The 12,992-nt window shown below is 29.3% G+C and overlaps 1 protein-coding gene across 2 annotated transcripts; it reads left to right on the plus strand.

Moving 5' to 3' along the window:
- Window positions 1–13: 13 nt before the first annotated feature.
- Window positions 14–2,911, plus strand: Hsdl2 (Hydroxysteroid dehydrogenase like 2). 2 transcript variants are annotated; one of them, XM_047052865.2, is made up of 4 exons: window positions 14–510; window positions 567–1,076; window positions 1,502–1,665; window positions 1,734–2,911. In XM_047052865.2, exons 1-4 carry the CDS (start codon window positions 353–355, stop codon window positions 2,804–2,806), a joined length of 1,905 nt encoding a protein of 634 aa, XP_046908821.2. In that variant the 5' UTR covers window positions 14–352; the 3' UTR covers window positions 2,807–2,911. The 2 variants fall into 2 exon arrangements, with proteins under 2 accessions (XP_046908821.2, XP_046908820.2); XM_047052864.2 differs by lacking the exons at window positions 14–510; window positions 567–1,076 and adding an exon at window positions 1,252–1,417.
- The last annotated feature ends 10,081 nt before the right edge of the window (window positions 2,912–12,992 follow it).

Consider the following 12,992-nt stretch of genomic DNA (forward strand, 5'->3'; position numbering starts at 1 on the left):
TTAAAAAAAAAATTTAATAAATTGACAATATCCGCACAGATTATTGATTATCATTGATTACCATTGATTGAATCGGATGACGCACTTGATTAAATGAGACTGAAATTTTCAATGTATTTTCAATGGTAGAAACAAAATAAGACACAATAATGATAATGATAATGATAATGATGATATTGATCTTTGTTCCATATATCTTTTAGTATTTTTTTTCTTGTTCATCGATGTTTGATTGGCGTGATAACTTTTTTTTCTGATATTTGATGGAAAAGCCATAGTTACATTTACAATATAATCATCACACATCTGCACATTAACACTATTTGCAGTGAGCAAAATTTGTACCCAGTGAATGGTGTGTGTTTTGTGTGAGTCCATTTACTGTGTGTACATTTCTCAGACGCCAGTGTATGGTATTTTCTTTTCGAGCATATATTTCATTTCATTATTGTTTATCGTGGTAAAGAATTCAGACGACAACAAAAAAAAAATGTTCATCAAACAAAGCAGGTAAAATATTTGTTTTTTCATTCTTTTTCGTTCATTAATTTGATTCAATTGATTAGTTCTTTTATTGGAAAATCGGCATTGATGTTGACCATGTCATCATGTCGAACGAATTTGATTCCGGTGGCCCGTTTTCATCATAAGATGATGATTAAAAATCATTCGGCATCAATTTTGGCTATTCGTTCGAATACATTATTGAATGGTCAACAATATCGATTGTTTGCCGATGCAACACCAAATGAAACGGAAAAATTATTTGAAAAAGCTAAAACTCTTGTTGATGATAAATTGAAAAGTGAAATTAACGCTACAATGGTTTTCTGTATATCTGGTAAAAATATTCTGTTCGATGCAAACAAAGATAGGCCATTAAAAATTGAAGTATGTACTGGTGATCCACCTAAATCTGATGTCACCTTTATTGCTGAGGATAAAGTTTTCATGAAATTGGCCAAAGGTGAAATGAAATCAACAATGGCTTTTATGACTGGTAAATTGAAGATTAAAGGTGATATAAAATTGGCACAACGTGCTGAAAAGATGTTCAAAGCAATGCAAAATGAAGTGTTTAAATGAACGATTCCAATGAAGTCATTCAAATTATCATGTCATGTATCTGTTTAAAGTTCAAATGAATAAAAGTTATTTTTTTATCCGATCCGATTTATTTAAATTATTAATTCATTCATGTTTTGTTTACAAAATACAAACTATGTGAATCGTCATCGATTGTATACATTTGTACCCGCGTGTGGTGTATGTTTTCGTGTATTTTTGTATATACTGCAGTTTAAATCACTCGATCATATGATTGTCATTGTCACTGTTCATTGTTGGATTCGATCATTTTTTTTTGTTTTCGTTTCAATTATAATTGAGAATCCACGAAAATGCTCAAAAATACTGGGTTCGTTTTTGTCTTCAATATGATTCAAGATTCATTTGATTTAATTTGTTGATTGATAATTGTTTTTTTTTTCATTGATCATAGTGCTTTCGCTGCAAAAACGGTTTTCGTAACCGGTGGTTCACGTGGAATCGGTAAAGCTATTGCATTGAAAATGGCTAAAGATGGTTGTAATGTTATCATCGCTGCCAAAACTACTGATCCACATCCAAAACTTGAGGGTACAATCTTTACAGCTGCTAAAGAAAGTGAGTATTTTTTTTTTTGGTTATTCAAAGATGAATATTATATATTTAAATTTGATTCATTTGAATAGTTGAAAATAATGGTGGAAATTGTTTACCTGTTCAATGTGATTTACGTGATGAAGAAAATGTAATTCGTGCTATCAATCAAGCTGTCGATAAATTTGGTAAAATTGATGTACTTGTTAATAATGCCAGCGCAATCAGTTTGACCGGTACAGAAGAAACGACAATGAAAAAATATGATCTTATGAATCAGATTAATGCACGTGGAACGTTTATGGCTTCTAAATATTGTATACCACATTTGAAACAATCATCGAATCCACATATTCTTAATTTAAGTCCACCATTAGAGATGAAATCACGATGGTTCGCACCACATGTTGCCTATTCGATGGCAAAATTTGGTATGTCATTATGTGTTCTAGGTATGGCCGAAGAATTCAAAGATTCAGGTATCGCTGTCAATGCTTTATGGCCTCGTACGGCCATCTGGACAGCCGCTATGGGTATGCTTAGTGGTGGACAACAAGAAATAGCCAAAATGTGCCGTAAAATTGATATTATGGCTGATGCTGCCTATGCTATAACATCGAGAGATTCAAAATCTTGTTCAGGAAATTTTTTCATTGATGAAGAAGTTCTTCGTGATGAAGGTATTACCGATTTTGATCCATATGCAATCGAACCGGGTACACAATTGATGGGTGATTTTTTCATACCCGAACGATTGATGGAAGGTCTTGCAGGTTTGGCTGGTACAAGTGAAGAAGGTAAAACATCAATGACTGATAATTCGTCATCATCATCCGATCGTATAATGGAAGTTTTGAATCAGGCCAGATCAAAAATAACCGATAAGATTAAAGATGAAATTAATGCCGTGCTTGTGTTCGTCGTATCTGGTCGTACATATTTATTTGATTCACATTCAACAAGGCCATTAAAAATTGAACCATTACAACAGGCACCCGATGAATGTGATGTACAAATGATTACCGATGAAGAAACATTTATTCAGATGGCAATGGGTAAAATCAAACCGACCAATGCATTCATGTCGGGAAAATTGAAAATTAAAGGCAATCTTCAATTGGCAATAAAAGCGGAGAAAATATTCAAAGCTGTCAACGATTCATAATAATAATTGATTTTTCATTTTGAAATCTAAATTTTTTTTTCCATACAATCAAATGATTTTACATAAATAAATAAATGAATGAAAAAAAAATATTTTAATCAAAAATTCTTGTTTTGAATGATTTTTTTCATTATTATTATGCTAATTATATTTTCATTTCGAATATATTCGAATGCGGAATTTGCATTTCATTTGGTTCGAATATCACATCACGTCATATGTGAATGACAGGTCGAAAATCGAACGTTTTTTTTATATTTTGTTTTGTTTGGTCGAATCTCATTTTTGTAATTTAAAAAAAAAAAACAGAAAATATTGACAATTCTTTTTTCCGGTTATTTGATTTCAAAGATTTCATTTATTTTTTTTTCATTCATTCATTCATTCATTCTTTCTTTATGTTTTTCATTCCACCTCAAATAATCTTATTATTCTGGCCCATCAATTTCAATGATGTCACGAAAACACCATTAACGTGAGAATATAAAGGACGATGGTTTTTTTTCAATATATATTGAAAAGAAATCGCCAATTTTCAAATTCACCAAGGACAGTTGATTTTTTTTTTTGCTGATGATTCAATCATGTTATGTGTCAATCTTTAATCGTTTAATGCAGAGATGGCGCTTGATTTGCGTATGTGTGTGTGTGTATGTCAATCAATGATGGATTTGGATCGATTTTTGATGTTTTTTCTTTGATTGTTTATTTGTTCATTATCGATTTTTGTTTATCAACGAAACCATTGGAAGAAAACATTGATTTTGAACTAATTTAAATGTACATACCATCCTGTATAATATATACGTGTATCGATCACCAAAAGATTCATCTATTAGTTCATCACAACACAACAGTGGTATGTTTTCCTGTATATTATTCATTTATTTTCATTTATTCATTCATTCGAAATATTTGACATATATTCAATTACCAACCAATAGTAAAGTTGATAATAGAATCTATCGATAATCAATGATACAATGATTGAGATATATAATTATAATTATTATTTGATAAAACAACAACAACAACAACAACATTTACAAAAAAGTTTTCATCTCACCATCTCTTACTTTCAATAATTGGCAAACAATATATATTCAATGAAATCATCATCATCAATTGATTTATTATGTTTCATCTTGTAGACAAATACCAAGTATGTATGGCTTGATTTTTGTTTCTTTTTTTTCTCTCTTTAATAGATGCTTGTGAATCCATAAGAACATTGCAATGTTTTTCTTTTGTTTTTATCCAAAAACAAGAAAAAAATCGTTCAGAATTTTTTTTCATGAATAGTGAAATATCGTGTTTGCTTATCATAAATCAATTCTTAATGTTTTTCTATGTTCTAAACAAAACAAAAATAAAAATAAATAAAACGATGACAGTAAACGATGATGATGATGATGATGAACAAAAGATATCAGAATTTTTACTTTATGCATGCATGTGTGTGTAGGTTTATTTTTATTTTTATTTTTGGTTCAAAAATTTACATTTTTTGCGTACCAAAAAAAACAAAACAAAAAAACAAAACAAAACACAATGGGCAAAAATTTTTCATTTCACACATTTTTCTTTTCATTATCATCATCATCATCATCATCATCATTAATGTCATCATATGATGATGATGGCATAATGATGATGATGATGATGATGTTTCATTTCATTCAGAATTCTTTCAGAATATATTCTATATATTGGAATTCTATGGAATGAATGAATGAATGGATAAAGTTTCATAATTATTATCATTATTATTAGTGGCAAATATTTCTTGAATTCAGAATGATTATTAACACACACACACACTGTGTGTGTGTGTAGAAAACAGAAATAGAAAAATTCCAACAACAACAACAAATTGGAATCATTATCAATGAAGCAAATAAGAGGCGGGCATCATCATCATCATCATCATCACCAGCGGTAGTAAGTTAATTACATACATTTTTTTCTGTTATTTTTTTCTTGTTTGTTGCAAATGAAATTGGCTTGATTTTTTTTCATGCTTGTTTGTTTGTTTTTTGTTTTTTTTTGATCATCATCATTATTATTTTGAGATTCACAATCAAATTTAGGTTCAAACTTTTTTTATTTTATTCTTCTGTAGATATTCTTGTGTTCTGTCCATGTTTTTTATATTTAACAATTGAAAATGTCGATGATGATGATGATGATGATGATGAAAATATACAGGGCGATATGGTTGCTTGACTCAACATGAACATCAGTAGTCAATAATTTAATTCATTTCTATCGTTGTTGAACAAAAAAAAGAACTGCTGCACTTTTTTTTCTGTCGGTCCAAATTCTTTATTCTTTATTCGTTACTGTTGTTGTTGTTGTTGTTGTTGTTGTCATCATTATTATTATTATCATTATCGACGGTAGAAAACGAAATTAGATTGTACACAATGACAACAACAACGATGACAATTCAATATCTTGGACATCCCAATTCTCTTGATTCTATATGTTCCTACTATTTTTTGTCTTTGTTTTTAAACGATGATAATGGATGCTGGACAACATAGAATAGAAACATTGACAAAAACGAAAACGATAATAATAAAAAAAACTACAATTACAACAGAATATCGACAAAATCGAGAGAGAGAGAGAGAGAGAGAGAGAGAGAGAGAGAGAGAGAGAGAGAGAGAGAGAGAGAGAGAGAGAGAGAGAGAGAGAGAGAGAGAGAGAGAGAGAGAGAGAGAGAGAGAGAGAGAGAGAGAGTGCTGAATTCTGTATTTACCCAAAAACCAAGACAATCATCATAGAGAAATGAAACATAATAAAATTTTCGAATCATTGGCTAACTGAATGAATGAATGAATGAATGACTGATATCGATCCGTTTTTTTTTCATTTTGACTATGGATCTATTATGGTTTTTTATTACTATTGTGTGTGTGTGTGTCATTCTTGTTTTTTTTTTCGTTATTATTCGTTATTCGGCCTAGCGACAAATTATTAGCACAACCATTGAAATGTTATATTCTGTATAATTCTGGTCATTTTGTTTATCTATATTTCTTGTTTTTGTTTTCACTTCAATCTTTACATTTTGTATTTGGTTTTTTTTTCTCTCTGACATACTTTTGGTAATTTTGTCTCTCTCTGTGTGTGTATGTGTATGTGTGATCCAAATAATAAAAATTCGCATAGCAAGCATTTGTATCCATGTCAGCATGGTAAAATGGTAAAATGGTAAAATGGTAAATGAAATGTTGATGAACATGATGAGATGGTTGAATGATTTTTTTTTGTTCTTCCATTTTTCTCATTCTGAATTTGCTTTTGTTTTTTTTTTGTTTCCCATTTTTAACCGAAATTCATAGAACGGATGAATCGAGAATTTTTTTTTTTTGTTCACGACAAAAATCATCATTCTGACATATCAACCCCATGCTTGTAGTCAAAGTATATTCATGGTAGGCAAAAAGAGAGCCTATTGTTGAGTAATTCTAAGTCTATAAGTAATGACATACGAAACATCTTTTTATTCGTCGTTTATGTTTTTTTTTTTTTTTTTTTTTCTTGGTTCTGGATCGACAATCGTTGACGTTATATTCTGTTTGCTTTTTTTTTATTCGTTTTAAATGTGGCTGCTGCTTCTGCTGCTTCTGCTGTTTCCACTACCACTACTGCTACTATTACTATCTTGTCAACAGAATTTTATTTATACCAAAATCAAAACAGAGAGATATAAAAAAAAATTCTGGGTAATAAAATATATACCAGAAGAATGAAAAAAAACCGGAATTGTCGCTGAAAATATCGCGATTATATCATCATCATATACATGGAACAATATGGACAAATTCCTGTAATAACCATATAATAGTCGTCTGCTCTTTGTATTTGTTTAGCTGAAAAGAATCTTTTCTTCTTTTTTTTTGGTTTGGTTTGGTTCCATTTTCCAATTCTTGGATTCTTGTTGCAACATAAATTTCATTCGAATAACTTTTTAACAATCATCATAAATATTATTCATAATTACAGTATATTCGATTGAATTTTTGATATGAAGAAAAAAAATTCTGATGACGATGATGATGATGATGGAAACATTTCAAAAGTTTTTTCTCTCTCTCTCTCTCTCTCTCTCTCTCTTGAGAATGAAAAAAGGCCATGAGATAAAGTTTTTTTTCCATTTTCTTTTATCGTTTTCAATTCTTTTTTTCCCTGTCATCATGATGATAATGATGTGATCATCATCACACAGGAGATTCTTTTATGGTGAAAAAAAAACCTTTACTCTTTTTTTTGTCGGACGAATTATTTTCCTATTTTTTTCAAGTATAAAGTGCTTCAAATTTCATCATCATCATCATTATCTTAATACTCACAACAACAGCCAAAAAAAAGTAGTAAAAGAGACACTTATTGAATTTTTTTTCTTGCTTTTTGTTTTTTTTTCTAGTCCAAAAAAGAAGAAGAACAAATCTAAATGGTAACGAAATTTAAAAACTAAAATGTTCAGGTCATTTTTGTTTTTTTTTTTTTTTTTGGTGAAAAAATTTTTCATGATTTCAACATGGTTATTTTTGAACTTTAATATGGATATATATCTAGATTTCATGGCTGTCATCCATGATGAGTTTTTTTTCTGGTCCAGTGTTTGTTTGTTTGTTTTTTTTTTTTGGTTTTTTGGTTTTTTTGGGTCCATTGGCCTGGAATTGACAACAACGACGTTTTTTTTTGGATGTAAGAACCGGAAAATGAAACTAGAAAAAAAACTGGATGAGAAAAAAAGTTTTCTGTGTGTGTGTGTGTTTTTAAGTTTGAAACAAAATACTTTTTTCTCTCTTTTTTTGGCAAATGAAAATGTGCCGATTTTGTTTCAAACAAGCCGTCACTGTATTCTGTTGTGGTTTTTGTTCAAGTTTTTTTTCCGCTTATTCTTGCCAACATTTTTTTTTATAACAAAAACTTAACGAACCAAGTTTGAAATATGCGTGTGTGTGTGTGTGTGCCTTGAGTTTTTTTTTGTGGTGATCTGGCCATTTTTTTTCAATCATGATGATCATTGCCGATGCTAAATGCTTACTATTATTGTTGTCGTTGTTGTTGTATAATATTCTTTGGCCTGTCGGATGTTGAATAAAAACCGATTTTGATGATGATGATGATGATGATAATTTGCATCAGTAATGTTTTCCGAAAAAACAAAAATAATAATAAAAAAATGACCGCTATTACTGATAATGATGATGATTATGGTGAAAAAAATTGGACTGTATTGTACAATTTCAAGATTTGTTGAATATGAATGATGAAAATCACTGTTTATGTTTACCATCATCATGTATATAATCATCATCATGATGATTATAATGACGATTCGTTGCAAACCAAACCAAACCAAACCACGCCACACTATTTATTCTGTATATGATTATTGTTTATGTATTCATATTCCTTATTATTATTTTTTCCGCTTACCAAAAAAAATGAACGTGAATATAGAATTCGAATGTATGCATGAAATTTACAATGTCCCTAATACAGAATCGTCATCATCATCATCAAATAATATACAGTCGAATGAGTTTTTTTTTAGAAATCAAATGACATTGCTCTATTCCTGTATTATCAATATATCTTTTGATTTTCACATCATCATCATCATCTTTAATCCAGTTCTATGAAATTTTTTTTTTCGTAAGATTCTTGATTCCGTTACAGATACAGAATATGCAAAAAAAACAAGATAGCGAATAAAAAAAAACCCAATGAAATGTGAATCGATCAATGGTGAAGAATGAAGTGAAAAAAAAATTCTATATGATTCTGATGACGATGATAATGGAATATAAAATGTAAGATTCATACTTATTTACATAAATGCAGAGTGTGTGTGTGTTCACTTTGTATCCTTATATTCTATTCTATTCTGTTATATAATTCTATTTTGTTCCAATTGAATGAAATCCAATTATGTTCTATTCCATTTTTTTTCTCAGTCTCTCTCTCTTTTTCATTTGCAATCCTGTCTATCTGATCTATTCATCATCATCTTCATCATCATGTGAATCAATAACAGAATCGTTGTAGTTGTGTGTGTGTGTGTGTGGATGATTGAATTGCTCATGGACATGGACTCTAAATGAAAATTTGGCATTAAAGATTTCTATTCTCATTTTTTTTTATCGCCATTGATGGACTTTTTTCATCAACATGACGAATAAATAGATTTGATGATTTTTTTTTCTCGCTTTCATTTTCATTTCATTCCATCCATATATATAAATGCATAGGATTTGTGATGATAATTTTTTAAAATTCATTTTGCTTTTAAAATTGAAGAATTTTTTTTCCGTTGCTCTCTGTCTCTTTTTTGACCAATTGATGATCTGATTTCGACTGTGAAGTAGAAAATTTTTTTGTAATTATTTTCCATGATGATGTTGATGATTGCATCATTTTCGTCATAATTATGATGATGATGATGATGATGATAATTTAATATTCCAGAATTTTGCCCATTCATTTTTCATTTTACATTTCGATTGGATTTTCTGTTTTTCACTACTGCTATCACTATCGCTTGGTTGGAAGAATGAAAAATTAATTTGAATTTCGATTTCCCGTTGTTCAACAGAAATCAGATCACAAAAAAAAAAAAAAGAAAAATGAGAATAATAATGAATCAACCGACATTGAATGAAACAAAAAAAAAAAAAAAAAAAAATAATGAACAAATAGATGATTCTTCATCAGACATGCTCCATTTGTGGTTGTTATCAATCACATACACACACACACAAATGTAATCATTTATTTCAATGTAGATCATCATCATTGCTATCGGGATGATGGAAACAAAAATTTTGTTCCAAAATGAATGTTCTGAATCATCAACATCATTGGAATCTGATTCATTTCCATTTTCATCCATCAAAATAGGACATTATCATTGGTGTTGTTGTTGTTGTTTCATGGATTAAAAGATTCATTGATTCATTTAGTTTTTTGTTTCAATTGCAAATGTGTGTTTGATTGGATCGGAATTTTTCCGATGTTTGTCTGTATTAAGCCCAGAAATGTTTGAATATGATTTTTTTTTTGGTGGGCACAAGAATCGGAATGAAAATCAAAATGAGAAAAGAATGTCCAGAATTCTCCTCCCCCCACACACACACACACAAATCGTGCATGTAATGGAATTTCTGAAATCCGGTAATATACAGCATCGCAGTATTTGTCTTATATTTTGTTTGACTTTCGACACTTTTTTTTTATTTGTCATCAATGAACTGAATTCGACGACGACGACGACGACGACTACCAAACTGAATGATCGAAGCAAATCTTTTATGTAAATAGAACTAGAGAAAAAAAATACGACAAATGAAAACGAAATGAAAAACTAAAAATAAAATAAAAAAATAAAACTAAAATCCAAAAAAAAAAAAAAAAAAAAATACAAATATCAAACAATAAATGAAGCAGTGATATTTACTCACTATAAGATTCTATAAGATTCCCTGAGGATTCTTTTTTTTCTTGCTGCTGATTCTGGACGCTTTCTTTAATAAAAAAAATAATGTTTCACCATTCTGTATTGATGAGATGGAGTTGAAAAATTTCGATTAATTTGTTTTTTTTTTTTTTAGTAACGACGACAACGAATTGAATGTTGACGAGTTTTGAATGTAATATACAATGAAATTGAACAAAAACAAAATATCCATCTTTGAATCATGAACAAAATCCGGAAATTTTGAATTGAAAAATTGAAAAGAGATAATGATAGAGAGAGAGAGAGAGAGAGGAAGGAAGGAAGTTGATGCTCGGTATTTTCGTTTTCACTATATCTCGATGTATGACTTTTATTTTTCATCATCTTCGTTTTCATAAAAGTTACTTGGAACAAACTGGAACAAAAAAACCGGACAAAAGTGAAAATGAAAAACAAAAAAAAACTTTCTTCTATATTCTATATTCATCGTGTTGTTTTTTTTTATTTTCATATATATGAGACATTTGCTGTTGTTCCAAATGAAACACACACAATACCAATATATTGTATTACACTATAGAATTGGAGAAAAAGTTGAACTTTTTTTTTTGTTTTGTTTGCTTGAAATAAATGAGAAAAAAAAATAACCGAAAGGATTGACATGGTTTATATGTTATTATTATTATTATTGAAATTTAAAGAACATCTCGTGTTCTGTTTATTTTTTTTTCATTTGAATTCATTTTCAAAAATGAAATTATTCTTTTGGATGAAAAAGGCCTCCCCCCCAAAAAAAAATCCAATTCTTTTTGTGAGTGTAGAATTTCCCTTGTCATTTTCTATCGAAGCGAATAATTGTATATTTTTCTACATTTTTCTTTTGCCAAATTTTAAAACCATGATTAAAATTTTAATTATTCTGTGTGTGTGAGTGTTGTTTCTGGCGTATAAACAAGAATAAACAGAAAAAAAACATTGCATATACCCATTGATTTGAATGAATGAAGAAAAATTTATAACGAAATTAGTTTTTTAAAATCACATTTCTATTCATTGTGTGTGTGTGCTTTTTTCCCTGATTCTTTAGAAAATTCTTGGAATTTTGCCCACTAAATTCTGAAAGATAATGATGATGATGATGATGATGATTTGTTTATATAATGCAACTACTGCCGTATTGAACAAAATAGAAATTTGAAAAAAAAACAACAAAAACAAATTGTAACAAGTGTGAATGTGGCCATTTAATTTTCTTTGTCTTTTTTGTTGTCGTGTTCCATTCACATCGGATCATTCGATTGGATTCTTTACCCGGTTGTTTGGTTTCTATTCAAATTAAATTTCTGGTTCAGCCCCTGAATAGTAATGTGTTGTGTTTTGTTTTGTTTTTTTTTTTTTTTTTTGGTTGAATGATTTCAAATATGATCATGTATGTATATTGGTGATCGACAAACCCTCGAAAAAACAAACAAGACAACAACAACAAACAACAACGACAAACAAACAAACGAAAAAAAAGAATAAATAGAATCATCGATAGATGTGTTACGAAAATGAAAATGTGATTCGCATGATTTGGAAATTTTTTTCTTTTTATGTTCGCACCAAAATTTTTTTTTCTTTTTTTTTTTGGTTCATTTAGTAAAGGCGTGTTACATTGAATATATACACAGAATCATGATGATGATCATCATAATGATCATTACAAACACGCAAAATAGACATTTTTTTTTCTTGCTCAAACCATGATTTCACGGTTGATACATATATTGTATAATAATAATAATCTATATTCTATCTACATATAAACAACAACCATTTTGAAGCTAATTTTATTCATTAAAAATGATTAAAAATTTGATGTATAAATGAAATGATTTGGAATTTTCTTGTTTTTTGTCTTGAACATGAAAACATAATTTTTGAAAATAGTAGTAGTAGTAGCAGTAGCAGTAGTGGTAGTAGTAGTAGCATAGGCCAAAGGTGAAATGTAAACATTTTTCTTTTAAATGTTTTTGGATTGTTATTGGTAGTAGTATAGGTAAAAGTAAGACCCTACCCTATCATCTATCTATTGATAGAATCGAATTGTTTTGGTTCTATAGATAGATTAATAGAGAGAGAGGGTAGCAGGTAAATGAATGAATGACGAAAACAGAATTTTTTATTGTGATGAAATTATTGTTTTTTTTCACTGTATTCATCATCATCATCATAATTTTTTTTGTTGATTTCTTACGATAACGATAAAAAGTGTTCCAGGATTCTTTCTCTCTCTTTCTATGTTTGACCAATGTCAATGCGTGTTAAGGTCAAGCCGCACGGGAATCTTTAATTTTGACAATCATTTTCTTTTTTGTTGTTGTTGTTGTTAAACGCGATGTGTTTATAATCACTCAAACATTACAATTTGTTCCATAATTCTATACATTCATTCAATTTATTTTGCGCATCGTGAACTCTATAGATTTTTTTTGTTTGTGTGTGTGTTTGTGTATGTGAATGTTCTCCGGGTTCATTTAGGATGTTCATGTTCACGTTTTTTTTTCTTTTTGGATCATAAAGAAATTCCATATAGTAAACAAAATAGCGGGAAAAAAAACAGACGGCGACAACGACCTTTTGGGATTTTGTTTTGGATTCGAATCCAACCAGAAAACCCAAAAACTGAATATATACAAGAACATTGTGAGTTTGTACAATTCTCGA

This window comes from Dermatophagoides farinae, chromosome 10 (genome assembly GCF_024713945.1).
Source record: "Dermatophagoides farinae isolate YC_2012a chromosome 10, ASM2471394v1, whole genome shotgun sequence".
In the NCBI taxonomy this organism is placed as follows: Eukaryota; Metazoa; Arthropoda; class Arachnida; order Sarcoptiformes; family Pyroglyphidae; genus Dermatophagoides; species Dermatophagoides farinae.